The 21,183-nt window shown below is 43.3% G+C and overlaps 1 protein-coding gene across 1 annotated transcript in view; it reads right to left on the reverse strand.

Annotated features, from left to right (window-relative positions):
- KIF26B (kinesin family member 26B) overlaps nt 1-21,183 on the reverse strand; it is a 270,993-nt gene that overhangs the window by 8,777 nt on the left and 241,033 nt on the right. Inside the window, exons 11-12 of the mRNA XM_053973226.1 lie at nt 11,980-12,142; nt 7,424-10,856 (exon numbers count right to left, since the gene is read on the reverse strand). Of these exons, the coding sequence (XP_053829201.1) occupies nt 7,424-10,856; nt 11,980-12,142 (3,596 nt within the window). The remainder of the gene's footprint in view (nt 1-7,423; nt 10,857-11,979; nt 12,143-21,183) is intronic.

The raw sequence follows: 21,183 nt of genomic DNA on the forward strand, positions 1-21,183 counted from the left end.
TATGCTGTTTCTGTACCGGTATAAAGAATACACTGATGTACATCCAGCTTCTAATTTTCTTCTATCAACACAGTTCATCTTTATCTACCCAGTTTATTTCTTAATCTTACTTTCTGAATTACTGTCTTATTTTTAAAGGAGCTTTTCAGGGTAGTTTAGAGCTAGTGAATGAGCACTGCTGAAACCAGATCAGAAAGCAGCCCTCCTGCGGCATGGCAGGTTGACAAGTAATCTGGGAGATGCTCCAGGGAAGATGCACATCACCCACAATTCCTAGAAAAAAAAAAAAAAAAAAAAAAAGCCAACCAGAGTCTCTTCTAAATATTTCTCTCTCTTCAGGCTGGATTTTGGTTTAACAGGCATATGTCAGCATTGTGGCATTATTTAAGAAGCTGGTTATTATTACAACAGTACTGCATTGAAGAGCTGCTCCAGTCACTTGGACAGCAAAGGCAGAGGCTGGAGGGGGAAGGGCTCTTAAGCCAGAACATTAGCTCCCACCAGGACAGTGGTGGAGCCAATTCTGCGGCAGTGTCAGGAGCAGGTTTTATTTACACCCAGCCTAATGGTGTGCGACTCAGTCATGCATGTTACATGGAGCCTTCACCGTGCACAATAGCCTGCTGCCACTTCCTCTATTAAATCATTCCTATGTTCATGTGGCTGAAAGCTCAGTGCTGGCATGCAGTAGTCAAGCGTGTAAAAAATGATTACTCTGATCCCTTTCAACACAGATTTGCTGCATGAAATGGCCTGGCTTTGACCTGGTAAAATCAATGCTGTTGTTTTAATGAACAAAAAAAAAAAAATTGGAGCTGAAGCCTGCACTTCCCCTCCCTCTATTCACACCAGGGCTGTCCAGTCAGCAAGTCACATGCATGAAGTGGTCACCTGCATGCAAACAGCATTTACTCATATAATTCTAAACATCTTTTGTCATGGTAAAAGCATAGTACAGGATATCAATTAGTTACCATCACTTGTAAGCAAGTTGTACTGCTGGAGGTGCTCTACAGCTTTCTGATACAAAAGGCAACTTTCAGCTCCCCACACTGTGCCTTAGGCAGTCTAAACATGAACGAAATTCCTTTTCACTTGGATTCAACAAGAAAAGCTCAGACTCTCTTTGTTGGTGTTTTGTTTCGTCATTATCATTTTGGCCATGTTCAAAATGTGATGCTTTGCAATATTGGTTAGAGACAGAATTTCATAATTTACAGGTCATAGATTCAGCTTCTGGCTTTTTCTGCTGCTTTCATAGAAGGAGCTAATTGCTTCCAGACAGTAAATATGTTCAAATATATATGTTCAAATATAGAGTTTTCAGGGTTTTCCAGGAACCTCTAAATCTCCATCTTTAAAATCATCCCATCAGTGAAACCCAGAGCACACTAGCATGAGGAAAAAGGAGGTTAATTGTAGATAATTAGTCACGTCTTAACAGTCTGTCTTTTTATTAAAGTGTTTAAAATCATGTAGCAATCTGCTCTTCTTTGGTATTGAAAGTTAGTACTGAGAAAGAGCTGCAAGGAGTCATGAAACTTTACTATGAATGTCATCAAACGCTGCAGCAGGAATCTTTAATTATCTATAGTCAGATAGTTCCCCATGCAAAGAAGATGAAAGGCATGCACACGGACACACACACACCCAAATCCTATCCTGGACTGACAAAAGCAGGGTTCTCCAGATTCTGAAATATGCAGTTCCAGCTCAGGGCATAGCTTTAAACTTCAGGAATTCAAGCTTTGGAAACCTTAGTTTTGCCTCAGTCTTGTTTCCACTTGGCCTGACTTTCAATAATATCTCTTAGGTTTTTGTTTTCTGATGTTCACTGATACTTAACATTCAGGAAAATGTTAAGTACCAGTGGCTCTGACTGACCAAACTGGGAAGTGCTTTACTGAGAAGGACTTTATGCCCAAAGTCTGATGTCTTGAGCTGCCTCCTTCTGTCTCACATCTTTTTCTCATGCCCCAGTCCCAGGAGAGGGCCTGTGCACACCAGCTGCGAGGCAGGGGTCCCCACCAGCACCCAATGGCTGCTGCTCACCTGCTGCTCCCCCAGCCCTGCTGGGGCCACAGATCACTGCCCTCAGTGTTTCACCCTGCTGACAGAAGCCCAAGCACCAGCAAAGCTCCAAGCTCAGACTCAGCTCCAAAAGCCTCAAAACTAGAGGAATCAAAGAAGATACACTCCTTAGCAGAAGTCTGTCCTATCTCAACAGAGGGCTGAAAGAAGTGACAGATTGAAGCCTGTAGGTCTAACTCAATGTTACATGGGATGGGGACTTTCTTAAGTCCCAAACCTATCTCATAGGGAACAGGAAAGAAAATAGCTTCAGGAAGATCAGTGTAAACTCCATAAAATGCCTTGTTTATGATGAATGATCTCAGAACCCCTCCTGGGAAGGAGGTTTCCTTACAGAGACTACTGAAACACTGTAAGGGATAGGAACATGTAAATATATGTAGGAGAGGGCAGGAAAAATCTGGAAACAACACATTTATGTATGTAATATGAAAATGCAAACAGGACTTGGCTTTACTGGATAAACCTTATAAGAGCCTGGACTCTTCCTTTGCTATTACCTCACAGTGGACAAGACCCAGAGTTAACACCAAGGCTCCATCCCTGGAATCATCCAGCCACGTTTTTCATTGAGAATTATTGCAAAGCAATGCCCACATATACCCAAACTCAGTAAAAGATGCTAAAAATCAAGCCAGAAGAGCAAAAGGCAGGTAGATAACACTTCTGATCCAAGGACCCTGCTACTGTTTTTTGTACCAGCACATCTACTTTTATGAGCTGGTAACAAGAGAACACAGAAATTACACGAGTTGCCCAAGGTGATACAGCAAACCAGCAGCACACCAGAGAATACAACACAGATCTTGCAAGCCCTAATTTGCTGCCCTGCCTGCCTCCCTCTCATATCTGTTGCACCCCTGGGATACAAATACAGCTTTGGTAAAACTAAAGTTCAACCAGAATGCACTTCCTGATCACATACAGAAATATGTACTATAAAAGCACCCTTATCACTGCCTTTCCATGGAGCGGCACTGGGCCACCACACTTGGAATTTCTGAGGAGTTAAAAAATAATAAATAACTGCTGCAGCTTGTAACTGTACAAACTATGCCCTAACACTTCAGTGTGCTCAAGACAGCACTGCCTACCCAAGAGAGAGGAAGCTGAAGCCAGAAGAAGAAATATGGCTGTTGTTTCTTACAGGGAAGGGTTAATGGAGTGAGCAAAGAAATCAAAGTACAACATAGTTGTACAGATGATTGCAGGCAAAGAAGGAAGAAGGGCCTGCCACAAAAAGAAAATAATAAATGGAATTCTTTTCCATTGCTCAGCAAGGGCAGAGGAGGATGTATGGGAAAGTCAGTTGTGGCTGAGGTTAGGAGTTGAGGGTGCCTGTAATTCAACCCTGGATCTGGCTCTCACTTGGCTGAGGGTATTAGGCAAGCCAGCAACACTCTTTACCTTCATTTCTCCATCTGTAAAATGGGGTCTGGAATAATACTTAACGCCACAGTGTGGATTAAAGAGAAGCTATACAAAGCTTTGAAATGTACAACCGTAGATCAGGGCTAAATAGCTTTGTTTCTGCCACAAACAGTCACTTTGCGCCAATATATGCTGACATGATGTTACAGAACCAATGTTAGTTGTTAGAAAAATGGGAATATTTATTAAATGCATAGGTTAGCTTTAGGGGAAAGGCTTACGTGCTTCATGAGGCAAAGACGTGATTTTTCAATAGGTACCAGAATGCAAAAGGATTTTATTATTATTTTCTTCTAATTTTGTACATATACAATTTTGTACTGTGCTGTCCATGAACTGTACAGGTACCCAGACAGAGTCCAAAAATTTACATAAGGTAACAGTGAAGGATATGAACTAGCTTTATCCTTCAAAAGCTGTCAGTGTAGGTCTGATGCTTCATGTATGACATTCAGGGCAGAAGCACCTACACATACAAATAATGCATTTAAGAGCACTGAAAGACAAGATCTTAATCTCAAGAAAAAATGATCTCTCTCCAATGTGTCAGAACTTCAGAAGTAATTGTGAGATCTTCTGGTGATTCTCTTAAAGACTCTTTATAGCTCCTTTTACAGGGGCCTTGGGCTGATTCATGTTGATCGTGTCTGACAGCTAGCATTTCTGTTAATAATAATCATAAATAAAGTGGACAAGGTTGCCTGACCTGAAATGAGCATATCTATAGTGCCATATCCATTACAGCACAGTGGATCTGTGACCGCAAATCAGGAAAGGTCCAATGCTCTTGACACTTCGTATTAAAATAATATCTGTCTTTTAAGATCTCAGAACCTTTGTGTGCTAGCTTTTTCATTAAAAAGTGTTCCTTAAGAGAAAACACTCACACTATAAGAAAGGAGATGCTACAGAGGATGAAAGATTACAAAACTGCACATTTTTTCATTATACAATAAAAATACATTTGCGAACAGCTCTATTTTCCCTTATACCTTATACCTTAACTCCTCCTTCATGTTCTCCTGCATTGAAGTAATAATCCTGCTTTTATGCCATCATAAATCTGCTGACATGTGAAAAATTATACTATTATCAAACACATCAAAATAGAATTATGATTTCACTGCTGCCAGACCAATGCAAACAGGAGCTGGGTTATATGAAAGTGAAGCCTGATTAATTTCTGGGCAGTGGTTTTCTGCTAGAAATAGGGATGGTGGTAAAGACTGAATTTTTAATTTCCATAAAACTCCTGGTTGCAGTTATACACTAGTCAGTCCAAACAACACAGGAATTACTTGCTGATATAGGGAATTACTCTCAAAATTAAAGTATCAGAGATGATACACTGAGAATCTCTCCACATCAGGCGACATGCTGAATTGAGAGAGAAGCTTTGTAAATTACTTTAAGGGAGGTCAATGTGCCAGGCTAGGCTGAGTCCACTGGGGCAGGCAATTTCCAAGGACACAGACAGGCCCTTCACTGAAAACGCTCTATCCCAGAGCTTCATGTCCAGCATCAAGCAGGTAATTGCAATGTTGCTGACTAAGGAGAAAGGAACCACCTCACACGAGCAATTAGAATAAAGAGATTAATTTCTTGGCCAGCCAAAAAAAGGTGTCTTTGGGGAAAAAGACAGGTCAAATGTTACACAGCAGTAAAAAAAGAAGCTAAGGCTCCTCATGTTCCCTGCTAATGAAAGGTTCATACTTAACTCATCACTTGATAATTTTGCATACCTGTACTGTATGACAAACCAGTGTCAATGTTCTACCAGGTAGGCTCAAGGCCTCTTCTTTCCTGGTGTGTCTTCCAGACTGCTACAAGAACAATCTTAAACCTGAGTCTCAAACAGATCTCTCCTTCACAACTCCCTTTTCATGACCACTGACACAACATTTAGTCCTGCACAGGGGTTATCAAAAGCCAAAGCTGTGAGCCAAAACACAACCCTGGTATAAAATACAACACACGCGTATGAAGCTTGTCTGTAATTAGAACACCACAAAGACAATGCTTTTGTCACTCGCATTTCCAGCCTTGTCCAGCCTCCAATGTGCTATCAAAGCAGAGAGAAGTGAAATGAAACAAGCAGTTTTGTGAGCATTAGAGTAAACAAATATTGGTCTTCTAGTGATTCAGTTTGGGGATGAACACTGGAGTCTAAAGAATCTGGAGGCTCTGCCTGAAGTTTTCTCAGAGATTTTCTTGTAAAATATCTCCCTTGGGGGAGTAAGGGGGACATTCTCTAGTATCTAATCTGTTCCCTCACCTGGTTTTTCACAGAAATTGATAAACTTTTATATCTAAATGACCTGTGGAAAAAGCCCATATTAGATTGGCAGCTTCTCCACAGGACACAGCCAAGCTGTCAGTTTACACCCACAAATGCTGCCTCTGTGGACAGCTTTGTTTTCCTTTTTTTACAAGATAGAAATCATCCTTTTCTTCCTTGCAAGTTATTATTAAAAAGCTTATATTTGAAAGGGGTTTTTAGAGGCAAAGCTCCTCAGAAAGAGGAAAAATCAATTTAATACCATTTAATTCAAGGGCTAGGAAAAGAGATTTTCTCAGAGGATGCAAACTTCAGAAATATTATTCAGTCATTAAGTCTGGGCTTGCATTATGTTGAATAATCAGTTTCAGATGCATCTTCTGAACAGGTACAATCAGCTCTGCATGTATGGATATTGTTTTAATAGCAGTATTTATTGCATTCACATCTGTGCTGCACATGTTCTTTCTGCTACCACAGTCAAGAGCATAATGAAAGGGAGAGTTATGCATTACTCTGTTCACTGGAAATGAATTCCAGAGGGGAGTATCACAGCAAGTGGAATGGCTGGTGAATTAGGAATGCTATGAGAAAAACACATTTTGGAAAGACACAGCTACTGTAGAATAAGTAGCTACTGATATTCCACACACCTGTGCCACCAGGTCCAATGTCAACCTGAATTTTTTTCAGAAGTAGATTATGCAGGACTTGCACTACAGGTTGGGAAAAAGCACCCAGGAAAAATGTGAGGTGACCAGCTCATGAATGGTCCCCATCCCTGTTCTGTGACTTTATGAAACTTGCTCTAGTGGAAAGAGACACATGCACAGACTCTTGATATGACCCAGGAGGCTCTTGCTATCTAATTAAAAAGTCCTGATGTAGTGTGAAGCTACTGGGGATTATGTCTGAACAAAGACAAAGTCTTCCCAATCCATTCCATGATCACTAAAAAAGTTTCAGATTTGAAAGTGCTTCAGTGCAGTAGTTTCCATATATGGTTCTTAATATTACCTATTATTTATTATCAATAAATTTCTGGGGAAAGGAGCCACAACTCAAAAGGCAAGAGTGTCAGGTACAGGATAACATCTTTCAAGTGGCATGGACACATTTTTGTTCCATCTCCTATGTGGGGAGAAGGAACTCAACAATGGTTTCAGATGTAAGGCATCTTGCACCTTTGGGAATCCAGAGCACACAAGGAACAGAAGCAGACTCACAAAAGATAAAGCCATTCAGCAACACTCTGGTCTTGGGCTGGTGAAACATGCATATTAAGGCACCTTTCTGGAATTAAATCAGAAGTATATTTGTATAAATAAATACTTAAATGTGGCTGTCACTGGCAACACTAACCAGTTTTTGTTCATTTGTAGTAAACCGAAGTGAAAGAGGTCAGGAGGAGACTCCACTGCAAAGGCAATACAACCACAATCACACAGGATTAGCGAATGTTCCAAAATGAAAAAAGGCAGAGCCTCAGATACTTACCATGTCCTTGCTTCTCAGCTAAGAGGTGGAACTGGTATTTAACTAGCCCACCTTCAGGGCCAGCCTACCTCCTGCATACTAATCTGCTTTGGTCTGCGTCCCTCTTTCCCACCACCACAAGCTTACCTGCATTTAATCGTTTCTTTGGGGTTTTGAGGCTCCGGCACCTGCCACTGGCAGAGCTGCTGTTCTCGCTCATGGAGTCCTGCGCTGAGGAGGCACTCCCCGTCGCCTCGCTGTCCCTCATCATGCTCTCATAGCCACTGCTGCCCCCACTGTGGTAGAAGAGGGCTGTTTTCCCCATGGCAGGGGGCAGCTCTCCGCTCAGGACGCTGCTGTTGTCGCTCCCGTGGCCGCTGCTGCAGCGGTGAGGTTTCCGAGGAGGGGTGATCTTGCTGTAAGGTGAAGGCAGCATGTGAACAGCTGGCTTCTCATCTCCCAGAAGGCCCCCACGCTCGTCTGTCTCCAGGCTTCCCGGCAGCTGTACACCTCTGGCACTGGTGCTCCCTTGGAGCAGCTCTGAAATCCGCCCATTGACAGCTCGAAGGGGCAATTTGGAAGCAAGGCTGGAGCCCCGGCTTCTGCTGAGGGACTGCATTGACCAGGACATGTTCTTTCCACTTGGGGGCAAACTGGAGCTCTGCCCTACGGACTGAGGCAGAGACTTGGTGGAGAAGCTGAGCGTTTTGGTGGCAGAGGCAGAGAGGCTGCGGGCCTTGGGACTTGCCAGGAGAAGCTTGCTGACAGCTGAGATCTTTGACTGGCTGGCTTTTGGGGAGGCTCCTGCCGACTGGGAGAGGCCTGAGTTGGTGGGTGAGGACATGGCACTGCGGCTGAGACTCCTTCCAGCCCTAGGCATGGTGGTGTCTCTGCCAGGGCTCATTTTGGCACTCACAGAGGACAGACTTCCTGCTCTTTCCAGTGACAAACACTCATAGTGGCTTCCTGTGGACCTCCCTAGGGAGTTGGTCCTGCTGGCAAGCTGCTCCAGCTTGGCACTGAAGAGCTTGCTGCTGCTGTTGATGATGCTGCTGTCTATGCCAGGGCCTTTTTGTTTGGCATTCTGCTCCTCAGGGAAGCTGGCCAGGAAGGACACAGGTTGGCTGGAGGGACTGCTCGTGGTGCTATTGGCTGCGCTGTGCTGGGGGCTGGCTCTGTTCTTTTGATCCAAGCTTGACTTTCTCACAGGTGGCAGAGGAGGGGTCCCTTTAGGACGAGTGAGTATGCAGTGTTTGGGAGAGACCATTTTCTTGTCAAGACTAGCCTTAGAAAACTGGGGGAGGGCAGGAGAACTGACTCCACTGCTGTCAGTAAAAGTAGGATGGAGATGACTGTCAGATTCCTCCACTTTGCTTGCCTTTGGGAGCCCTCGAGGGAGGCTACAGTTCTTCAAGCCATCACTGGAAGGAACAGGGCTTTGGGTTGCAGAGCTGGATGCTACCACCTCACACCCATCCACAATCCTTTTTAGACTGTCAGATCCTGGAGAAATAGAGGTGTCTCCACTGCTGCTGCTAAACCTGTCCACGGAGGACTGCTTTGTGCTGTGCTCAGGCTTGGCTGGAACCGAAACTGTATCAGGCCTTGGCCCATCACTGCTCCCAGAGCTGTCTTTTTTAACATCTTCTTCTCTCTTCAACCAAGGGTCTTCAAATTTGATAACCTTCTTAGCCATGGATTCTTTCCCATCATGGGGATGAACAGCCTTTGGGTCTGCAGTTACAGCAGGTACAGCATCATCAGTGTCTTGAGCTTTGAAGGAATTGACAGCAATACATGGATACACGGTAATGTTTGTCTTCATTGGGATGTAGCCCTCACAGCTGCTAAGACTTGCTGTGTTTTTGATTGTGACAGTAGTTTTGCCTAGAGCTGATATTTTACAGCCTTTGATGGGTGGCACTTTGCCGAAAGCTTCCTCCCCCACTTCCGACATTATAAGCATGTTGTCAGTCACTGACTTCTGTTTGTCATTTACACAAATCATGCTGGCACTTTGTATGGTGCTCGCAAACTCGGAGACGGGGGGCTCTGCCATAGCTTCCCCATGCCCATAGCACGCCTGGGCTATGAAGCTGTGGCACGACTGTTCACCGTCACTCCCCGTGCTCATTTCGCTCAGCCATGAGCTGATGGATGAGCGCCTGCTGCCGTCGTCTTGGGGTTTGTCATCCAGACTCAGCTTTGGAAGAGGAAGGAACTGTGTGATGCTGACTTCAGACACAGGAGCTGCACTGGAGTAACATTCAAGATCTTCAGAAATACTGCTGATAATACTGACTGGCCTAGAGCCAGAGGCTAAAGCCTGCACAGAGCAGTCACTGTTAAAACTGATGATACTGGTCGGGCGCCCATTGTCAAGGACACCACTAATGGTCAGCTCTTCCACAAGGGTGAACACAAGCTCATCCTCTCCATTCAGCTCCAATGGCTGCTGCACAGTCACCATGGTTGTGCTCAGAATCTCCTTCTTGGATTCTGGAGAAATGCTTTGTTGCCCATCTTCATTGAGAACAGTCTCTTCAAAATCCCCATTGTTGGATGACACTGACTTTTTCATAATCTGAGGGCTCATGCCTACCGGTGGGGTCCGGATTTCTGGCTGTAATAAAGATTCAGTAGACGTCATGGCAGCATCCTTACTCAGGGGAGCTGGTGGGGGAGTGGAGCTGGGCAGGACTCCTTTCTGTGTATAGACCTTGCACCTCTGGGAAGGAGAAGTTGGTGGCTTATACTCAGATGTCTTTGAGAGGCTTGCAATGCCAAGCCGGGGTGAACCCATTGGCCGAGGTTTGCCTTCCACAAATCCAGAGGTGTTGAGCCCTTCTCTGCTGCTCTGCAAGCTGGTGCTGTGTGCTAACTGACAAGAGTTGAGCTCTTTACTAGAGCTGCCTGTTACACTCCTGGGAGAAGAAGGAGTTGAAAGATTGGTAAGAGCTCCAGAAGGAACAGGGGAGTGATTTCTCCTAGTTTTGCTGGGTGTTGTATTTGTATTTTCCTTGGCTTCTCTATCAGGATGCTGACATTCTGGCATTGTATCTTCCTTATCTGACTCTGGTAAGTGGCTAAGCTCTGCCAGCTGGCTTGAGACAGCACACTTAGACATCTGGTCTGAGCTAAATTGAGCAGGCATCTCTTCAAAGGGAAATTTGCCAGTCTCTTCACTGCCATCTATGCAATCCAGTCTCTCCTGGAGCTCTGCAAAGGTGTTGCACTTCAGGCAGTCTCTTTCAGATGTGCTAGGCCCTGATTCACTAACTTCCTCCAACCTGCCCTCATTTTTGGTCTTTTGCAGAGCAGGAACTATGGGAACAAAGTCAGGGGGACCCTCGTTATCTGTCAGTTCCTTGTCAGAAAGGGCAGTGCCATTGGGGCCAACGTAAATCACCGTGTCACATGACTGCTCACTGCTAGATGAATAATCAGGATCACTTGATAAATGCAAAATAGGGAAGTCTGGGTCCACAGTGTTTCTAGAATGGAAAGGCCTCAGCTGGGTTGGCCTCCGCATGCGGCCCTCCTCACAAGAGCTCTCTCCTCCAGAAGAACTTGATGTGTACTGCAACATGAGAGAGAGAGAGAGAGAGAGGGAGAGAGAGACATATCTATGACATTTCAGCATTGCAAGCTGCTCCTTGCACAAATGACATACACAAAAAATTAATGGTCACATATGAACTAGGAAATCTCTAAACTAAGGCACAAAGCTCTGAAGTTGCTTATCCACAGCCCTGGAGCAAACTCATAGTTATGTTCAATGGAGAACCCAAATTCCCAGCTCCAAGTCCCACTCAAAATCATAAGACTTCAAAAAAAAGTACTAAAAATATGGATTAAGATACGTCCCGTAACTGAGCCTAGCCAGAGAAATCAGGTATTTGGCAAAGGCTTTGCTTATTTTGTGTGTGTGTGTACATTTGTGTATTTGAAGAGGAACAAGAAAACTGCGTACATATGACCCCATACTACCAGTGTGTGGAATTGTATAATGTGCATTCAGAGGTCTCTGGAGACACAGTTCTCTGATGGTGTGTGGACTGAACCCTTAATTTGTTTCTCTTCAATCAATTGACAAAAAAAAAAAAAGCTTTTGTCAGTCTTCCAATTAAAATTAAATGCATAAAATTCACTCATTCTGCCCAATTCACACCATAAGTTGCACAGAAGCAACCAGAACTCTCTAACATGAAAATGGATATAATCCATCTTTACTCTACTTCTTGGAAAATCTATCACCCATATTTAGAAGCAGTAGGAATAAAAAGGTGGTCAATGCTGGCACTGGACACAATTGTTCTGCCTTTATTTTGCTTCCACTCTCTCTGAGAACCATATAGAATCCAATTCTTAATTTACCCAAATTTTCTTTAACTCTACAGCAGTTTCACTCCTTATTATTTCATTAGCACTAAGAGCATAAAGGAAAATAAATGCTCCCTGACAGCTATATTATTAAACAAGGTCAGCTTACAAACCTGCTACAACATATGTGTCTGAACTTACTCCTATGTCTCTGAAGCATTTACCCCTCTGATACTGCACTCTGACACTTGCCTAGGACTGGGTACATACATACACTTTGGAACTGATTACTGATTTTGTTACACACTGCTCTACCCAGTGAAGGATCATTCTTCCTCCTTCCTCCATCACTATAAGAAGGGAGTTACACTTCATCTTACCTTAGTTTTCTTTTTCTTCATCCTGAGGACCCTTGAGGCAATCTGGATGGTGGAGAGTGTCTCAGCGTAGTTCCCCGCAGCGGCTGAAATGTGAGCTATCATCGTAGTGCGGCAGTTCATATTCCCCAAGGACTCTCGGAGCAACATGGTCAGCTTGCTGTCCCTGCAAAATAAAATGAATTAAGGCTACATTAGCCAGCAAGGTTTCACCTTGGTGTAACTTGGGTCATGGCAAGATATTTTCTCCTCTTTCTAATGGAATCCTAATTAGTTTCCTTCCTCAGGTTTGCACTACTTCGTGCAGCTGAGCATGCTGAAAGACCCTGGACTACAATTCAAACTTCTTTTCCCACTTCCCCTTTTCTGTCTCCTTTTGGTCTCAGTCCTCCTCCATTGTTACCATTGCCAACAGAGAGATGTAGACCAGCACTGGAGACTGTTAAGGAGCCACAGCAGCAAACATCAAACTGCTGCTCTTCTGAAGTGCACAGTGCCCAGAGCAACCCTGGCCCAGCTCTGGAGGACAAGAGGGTACTGGATTAGATTACAGAACACATTTTTTTTTTCCCCCTTCTAGGGCATTGGGTAACTCAATATAGTAACAGTTAAGTCACTGAAGTCAATTTTGGATGATGCTGGTAAAATACAAACCAATCAAGGCTTCAAACTTCACACAATTGTTCTTTCATATTAGATCTTTTCTTTTACTGAGGTAGAAATCAAATTTTCTGTTCTTGCCATTTACTCTATTGTTCAGCATCAGATAGCTTTTGAAATGCTGATGCCTTATTGTGGGGCTGTCTGTGGCTGAACTGAGAATATGAATTTTAACAGAATAATGATGCATATATAATATTTTTGAGGTGGTCATCTAATCCTGTAGTCAGAAATGCAAAATATATATAATTTTTAAAGAGACCTTTAGCTCCATGGTGTATAGTCAGCTGGATGGTTATTTGGGAAATGGCATTGTCTTGAAGAGTGTCTCCTCTGTGCTAAAGGTTGTGGATGATGATTACATACAGTTGGAAGCAAAGACAGCAACAGCCTGAGATTTATCTAAAGGAATTAGATAAATTAGCCTGAGATTTAACTAAAGGAATTGCATTCACTGTTGTAATGATGGTGAAACTGTCAGTGGCTATGGATCCAATTTTTGGGGCTCACTGTTAAATATCTGCAAATTTCCTATGGTGTATGTGTGTCCTTGTTCACTCACTTGAGATTTCCAGCTTACAGGAACTCTGTAAAGCTGCAGCTGCTGGGAACTGAAGCTATGCCTACTGGATGGGACCGACAGGCAAACACCAAAACTCTTGGACTTCTCTTTTTGATTGAATAAACAACAACATTTGGGCTGCATATTTTGATGCAATAGCTCTGGAGGGTTCTCATCTCCTAAGGCTTCTCATACTTGCAGTTTCAGCTTGACTAGAAATATTGAAAATAAAACTTCTTTTTTTTGTTTGAAGATTTCTGCTTCCATCTGCTCCAGACACATTGAAGACATCTAGTGTCTTTGAGAAGCAAACAAACATCCATAAAGACTATACTGAGACAGCCTCACTCATTTCACTTGTGACCTAAGGCTGCTTTGAATCCACAGATCCAGAGGTAATAGGCTGCTGTGTCTCAGGCTAGTGTCCCTCTTTGCCATCATGGAATAATTAAGATGTCAAATTTTGTACATCAGTTACTGCCACTCCAATGCAGAGGAATACGGAAATTATTAACATTTCCACAGAAATCAATAACAAGCCTTTCATTTGCCAGTGCTTCTATCATAGCAAAACATGAGATGACAGGGGAAAGTGCAAAAGAGTACATTCTAAACATGTTGGTCTCCTGAGAATGCATTACCCATGCAATCAGCATCAACACTGAGGCGTGGCTCTCCTAGAGATATATGCATTAGGAATATAAAATAATCTGTACCATCTGCCTTGTACTGAAATACCCACTTGCAAGAAGAATAATTATACTGAAGAAATATATTTATAATTCATCCTCTGACATGGATGGGAACTAAAGGGCAGATTTGTTAAGGATTAAAGCATGAACCTAGCAGTAAAATGCCCAGCTAGTGCTGATTTTTAATTTCAGAGTTCATTCAGCACAGGCTACATCTTGACTCTCAACTTCACCTTGTGCCCAGAAAAAATAACCAGCCTCACATCACTACTGTACACTGAAAAGTAACATAAAGAGGGAGAAAGTTACTAAACAAAGATCTTTGTCAAATCCAGATATTGTCATAAAACATGTTCAGCTGTTCAGGGTTCACTGACCTCTCACGATAACTCTCACCTACTAACTTCTGAAGGAAAGAAATAAAGAAAATAGAAGAGAATGTAAGACACAAAAATGTGTGGCCTATTTTTTAACTCACTCTATCCTCTTCAATTAAAATATTGGTAAAACATTCTGGATGTCTCACTGAAATCTGCTTGGCAGTCAGTGTGAGACACAAAGTAGATGCTTTGTTCTTCTGAGTGCTGGCATGGTATTTCTGCCTGAAAAAAAATGGAAGGCTATGAATTATTTCATTAAGTCATTTGTGATCTCTTATCTGAAAATGCAAAATTTCCTGTGAAAGCAGAAGTTTTACAAAGAAGCCTGCACTTCTGCATTGGAAAGGCTTTGAGAAGCAAGACCTTTGTTGATCCTCTGGCTCTGCTATCTAAACTAAGACACAGGAAATTTTGAAGAAAGTTACAGCTGCTCCCAGGTGTATGTTTCTCACTGTATTAAGCAGAGGCTGGCTAGCAGAAGGTCCCAGATTTCTCATGGCAGCAGAGTGAAATGCATCAAAGTCTTCATGGCAAATAAGAGAACTTCAGGAATGCTAATGGTCTATTTCCATTCTGCTCCAAAAGTAATAAAAATTATAGGTCAGAGCAGCACAATGACTCCATTTTATATACCTGCCTTCATTTTAAATGTATTTCTATCCCATCCACTAATGTTTTTATAGTTTATGAAATTTACCCTAAACCAACATGATTACAGGGATATAAAACACATATGAAATTGAAGGTGGGGTCAGGATACCACACTTCAGACTCCAAAGCCTGTATATCAGTAAGTCAATTCTGCAGTCTTCAGTACTTAAAAGTCACCTCATTTTTTCTAACTACATCACTTGCTCTAATAAAATACATTATCTTTACTTGTAAACCTTTTCTTCCCTAGTTTCTTAGACAATCATGGCTACAGAAAAAAAGCTACTAAATATTATTCATATATATCCCACCCAGGGAAAAACCAAAAATAAAGTATGCAAAGCTGTACTCCTGGAAAAGTCCAGAGGCAAGAGCCGTATGTTCAGGAGACTAAACTCAGGTATCTCTACAATGTATGTCAGCAGGTATTGTACAGAGGTGCAAACTGCCAGGTAGAAAGCCTCAGTTCATTCAGATGTACATCTTCCTTTCAGCAAAAAGGAAAGATGTACATCTTTGTGCTCCTCTTATACACATCTGTATTTCCCTTCCTCGTGTATGATTAATTACACTCAACTTCAAACAACCCAGAATCTAACATTGAAGAATGAAGCACATAATACTATGATACGTGTCCTTGGACACTGCATAAATCCCAGTTGCCTGTGAACATTTAGTCAAAGTCTTTAATTCTGTGACTGGATGCTATTTTTCCACTAGAGCCCTGCCTCAAACCCTGCACAGAATAAACACTGCTCACTGAACCAGAAGTTATTTAATCTTTCTTTTAATCCTTGCCTTGCAATGTATGGATTTATGCCTTATTTAGGACTATACAAACTCTGTTCTGAATCCTGAATGACCGACTTCTTCAAAGGCTCTTTATCATTTTTTATTTTCCCTGTGGGGCTCATCAATGCAGTATCTGATGAATGCCACTGAGGTGAGGCATGTATTCCTCTGATAATACCTGAAACATTGAAGACTTCATTAAGTATAGGTGTTTGGTGTGAAGCACTGATCTTTCAGAGTACTGATCATTACAGTCTTCAAAGTACAGCTAACTTTGACCTATCTTCAACAGCAAATGGGGCAGTGGGTTCTCAAATCAGGATACCCAGAAAACCAGGAACATACAATTATTAGCCCATCTAAAAATTTTAGAAACACACTGTAAGAACTAGTCTGAGGGTGGTATCCGTCCTTTCAGAATATCTCCCTTCTCTTCCACAGTCCTCCATCCCATATGTTTTTTGACAATGACCACAGCACTGTACAGTCCTGATTCATGTCTAAAGCAGGTCCTTTATCTGCCTTGAAAAAAGATGTTATTTTGGGATGGAGGGAGGGCCCTGAAAGGACTACACAATATACATAGCCCATTAATTTTGACATTTCCTGGCCCTATAGCAATTGATTTTAGGATCTAAATGCACTTATTATATGTATTTTATGTAATTTCATGTGGATTTGTGGTTACACTTCAATGAGACATCAACAAGCTTGGAACATTCCTGTGTATAAAATAGCCTCAGTTTCTAAAATAGCTAGCAGCAGCAGCTGGCTGACACCTTTTGTTTGGACAAGCAGTAGAGAAAGAGAACATGACTTACAATTTACCAGGGGGTTTTCCAGCATTTGCTACCTGTAGAAAAACACTAAGATTTGGGAGTAGCACACTCCTTTCATGCACTATAGAAAAGCTGTGCTCTTGTGTGTTCATATCCTTTTTGACATGCTCTTCTCTGATCAGACCTACAATCCTACAATCTTCTATCAGCGTCTATCCTGGGCTTTCCTCATCTAACCTTTTTGCTTGTTCTTATTCCCATACCCCAGTTCCTCCCTGAAACAGCCTGTCAGAGCTCAGTTTCATCCTGTAGTGGTGTAAGCAGCTATACCAGACTTTGCCATTCTCCAGTATCACTGCTAGACACTCTTCCAATATTAAACTCCTCTTTTCCCCCACCCTTCCTCCCATTAATGTCTTCCACTCTCTCTGCCTGACCTCCAAGGCCTCTCTTCCCACTCATGTTCCCCCCACAGCTGTTCACTGACACCCAGCAGAGGAATCCCAAAACTTGGCCATAATTTGGCATGGCTGCTGCATCATGCTGCCAGGTGAGGGGCAGGCCAGGCGAGGGGGCAGAGAATGGTCAGTGCCTTCTTGGATCTTCCTCTGCCAGGTCCTCCAGCTTTAAGAAAATCTGTGTGTTCAAAGTGAGCTACATAGAAAAGAGGCAAATGGTAATTGCTTTTGTGTAGGGCTGCAAAATAGAATTCATGAATAGAAAATGAAGCAATAAGAATAAATATTGTGCTCAGGAAATTCACAGGAATTTTTGTTGCCCAGCATTTCATTCTGTGTATGGGAGACACAAACACAGAATTGTTTCACAAAAAGGAGGCAATACTGGAAAGGAAAATCCAGCTGAAGTGTTGGAATAATGATTTTTCTGTGGAATTATTTACCCAATTGTATTATATACTTTGTTTTGTTTCCTGCATCTGCCCCCCACCATAATAACAAATATTTGCTTTGTTTTCCCTTTCCTGTCACCCCACTACTATGCAGATTTTGGCTATTCAATGACAACAGCAGCACCATCAGAAATAGGAATAAGAACATTCCACAAGGGAGTCTATACAATACTACAGCTAAGCTTTAGGAAGTGCAAGACAGCGTGTTTGTGCTCTCTATTAATCATATACCTTAGTGTCTTCCCAGGCACTTGGCCAAAAGGAGAAAGTTGTCGACTCCCTCCAGGTGTTATGGTTACAGCATCAGATGATGTATGCCCTCAGGTGTCTTGTAATCTAATTATGTATAGAGATATGTCAAAGGAAAAAATCTCAGTAACTATGACAGTAATTTTTGATCATAATGTCTTAACTCTGCTCCTTTGAGCTGATGCACTGCTTTATTCACAGTAATAAATGTTTACATTACAAAGGAACCACATAAAGACCATATTGGGTTTTGGCTCTTACTACATGGGAATAATCTCTACAAAGGACAGTTTATAGCTCAAAAAGCACAAGCCCAACAGCAATGTTACAGGTGTGTGACAGCTGAGTTCACTATGAACCAGTATAGTTTGCTTAGTTATGTCTTTCCTTTCTGTTAATAATTTTGATAGAGAGAGAGGAAATGGGAGCAATGTGTGTAGGCACAGGCAGAATGAGTCCAGGCGGGGAGATAAAGCCCTTGGTGGTTCAGTCATGTAAGCCTGGCTTTGTTAGCAGAACAAAACGAGACAGTTGAAGAAAGATGGCTAAGGTGTTGGACCTTTAACCTGGGGAATTCTTCACCTGGTGAAATGAAGCATTGGGGAGACAATGAACTTGTTCCAGGTGGAAACTGACTAGCCTTAAAGGGAAAATGAAGCATAGTGGAAATTTCCACTGCCACTGCAGTTAGTTATCTTGTATGAGGTGCACTAGCACAACCCAGAGCCCTGTGGTCACAGCAGAGGGGAAGGGAGAGCTGAAAGAACTGAGGGGACACTGTGTTCAGGTTCAGTACCAGGAAACTTCCACATCTGGAAGGGATGTGACACTACATCAGTCAAGAGGTCAAGAGCAGGAGAAAGGTGCTGCTGCAGCCAAGTATGGGATTTATCTTAAATTGTACTAGTACAAAATGCATAAAAATGTAGGGGGATTCCTCCAACAGTTGTTGTCTTTTAAGAGAAAATGTCATATTGCTGAACAATCCTTGTGCCTGTGACAACCCATGAGCATGTGGCAGATGCACAAAAGAGCATCTTTGTTTCTTTTTTACCAAAGGCAGAAAAGCAAATCAATGACAGAAGGACAGAAACCCATCGGTGAAGCTGCACCTCAAATGAGTTCAGTTTTGGGCTACTCACTGCAAGAAAGACATTGAGGTGCTTGAACATGTCCAGAGAAGGGCAATGGAGCTGGGGAAGGGTCTGGAGCACAAGTCTCATGAAGAGTGGCTAAGGCAGCTGGGGTTGTTCAGTCTGGGGAAAAGGAGGCTGGGGGGAGATCTCACTGTTCTCTACAACCACCTGAAAGGAGATTGTAGCAAGATGGGAGTTGGCTTCTTCTCCCAAGAGTCAGGGAGTACCCCTCTCACCATAAAAGGGTCTCATTCAAGAGCTGTAACTTTTGTATAAAAGTTGCTCCAAAGCTGATAAAGCTTAAACAGTCCACAAAACTGACAAGGAGTACCCTGTTATTCATAAATGACAAAAAAGTTCCTCACTTTTTAAGGTCTTGATGACCGATCTCACAATAGAACTGTCTCCCAATAAAGCTGTTGCTGTCACACAACTCCACTTTTACCTTTACATATTGAAGAGTGCATGGTTTGTGACAGTGCCAGCCCAGCTCTAAGCTGGGCACCACCATGCTAGTTCTGAAGACACACAAAGACATTTTCTCCATCTTCTCATTTCTGCCTTGTGCCAGCAGTGAAGCGAAGTCACACAAGCTTCATTCAAAGAATTCAACCAACAAGAGAAAGAAGTTCCTCTCAGTCTCTCCCCAGCCCTGTGAATTTTATGTAGTTTGGTTCAGGTGTACTCTGCACTTCGGCAATACCAAACAGAACACATATATACTTACAGTTCAGTGTGTTACTCTAAAGAAGCTCAGAGATCCAGATGTAGCTTAAAGTCATAGTAAGTGCAAATTCTGGGAGAGAGGAGGTGGTTAGGAGCACAGCTCTGCTGAGGGCCAGTGATTATTTCAGAGAGACTACACTGAAAATGGAAAAAATGATCCCTCTCCGCTCTGTACTTTGAATCTCAGCACAGAAACAAACACCATTCACAAGCAGCCATTAAAAACATCCAAACAAAGCTCAAAGATAAGCAAAATGAAAGGGATCCTAGTGGTCTGTCTCATTACAATGCCAGCCTCTCATAAATTCTAGCTGAAAAACAGAAACTCAATTAATCTAGGGAGCTAATTAGGCTCAGCAACTCTATGTTAGAGCTAAAGCCAGATTCCCCAAAATCAGCAGTGTCACTTGTTAAGGAAACATGCTCAATAAGTAGACTGTGATTCACAGGAGAAAAAAAATCCTGCCGTTAAAATCAATAATGATCCAGATTTTAAATAATTTAGGGACTCTGCACTTGGCTAGGCTAACTTCTACCAAGCTACACTAATAAAGGGAAGGAAAATGTCTTCTCCCTCCCCATGTCCCTCCTTCCTTGGCTCCCTTACTTGGAAGTAGTATGGCAACCACAAGTTTGGATCATCTTATCTGTATGGTTTAGTTCATTATATGAGAAGAACATAGCTGCCATGGAATAGCAACTGGAGCAGCTGAGGAGCCTGCCTGCCTCTCCCCCGGGCTGCCTGTGCCCCGACAGTGCAGCAGGAGTGCTGGGAAGGGAAGGGTTGGAATGCAGCTGAACAGTGCCTGTGCCTCTAGGGCAGTCATAGGGGAAAACCAATAGCAAGAAAAAACGTGCAGAAACATTCCCTGACGATCTGCTGAGGAAACATTCTGGAAAGCACCTTCACACCAGCCCCTCTGGGTGGCTAACATGAGCAGGAGCAGAGCAGACACCCAGTGAGGGCATTTCCACCAGCCCTGCATGAGCATGGGCACACTCCTTTGTTCAGCATCTTCCCTTCCAGCGCTGCTGCCCCCAGCTCCCGCTGCCTCCCGCGGGCCAGGCAGCGGGCAGCCTAAGGCAAGGCTCTCCACTCTGCGTTCAAGAGGCCAAGCAAAGCGCTTGTTTGTCAGGAGGCCTCAGCTCCCGGAGCCGAGCTGCTGCCAGTCTCATGGCTGGCGTCACACATGCTGAAGAGCCACCCCAGGTGGCAGCCGCTGCAGGGAGGGCAGGGCAGCAGCCACCTCGGCTCCCTCTCGGTGCGAGCAAGCACCTGCCTGCCACAATGGCCTGACTCCTGCCTTACCCTCACGCCAGGCAGCTCGGGGACCATTTCGGCCATACCCCGTGGCAATTTGGAGCGGGGACAGAAAGGGGACAGCTGGCTGCTGCACAGAGCCCTGCCGCGCTGCCCGGGCGGAGCTGCCCGCTGCCGCACCCTGCGCCCCTGGGAGCCCCGGCAGCGAGAAACAGCGCCCTGCCCTTCGCTGCGAGGAGTGAGTGCTAGCATCCAGATGGACCCAGGGGTGGAATACCAGGGTTATTTCCTCGAACGAAAATTAACTTTAAATGTTTGTAATTGATACATGAATATTCATGATCTTTTGGGAGGATTTCATAATTACTTCATTCTGCTTAGGCTCATTTGATCTGTAGTAGCGACAGCA

This window comes from Vidua macroura, chromosome 3 (genome assembly GCF_024509145.1).
Source record: "Vidua macroura isolate BioBank_ID:100142 chromosome 3, ASM2450914v1, whole genome shotgun sequence".
Classification (NCBI taxonomy): Eukaryota; Metazoa; Chordata; class Aves; order Passeriformes; family Viduidae; genus Vidua; species Vidua macroura.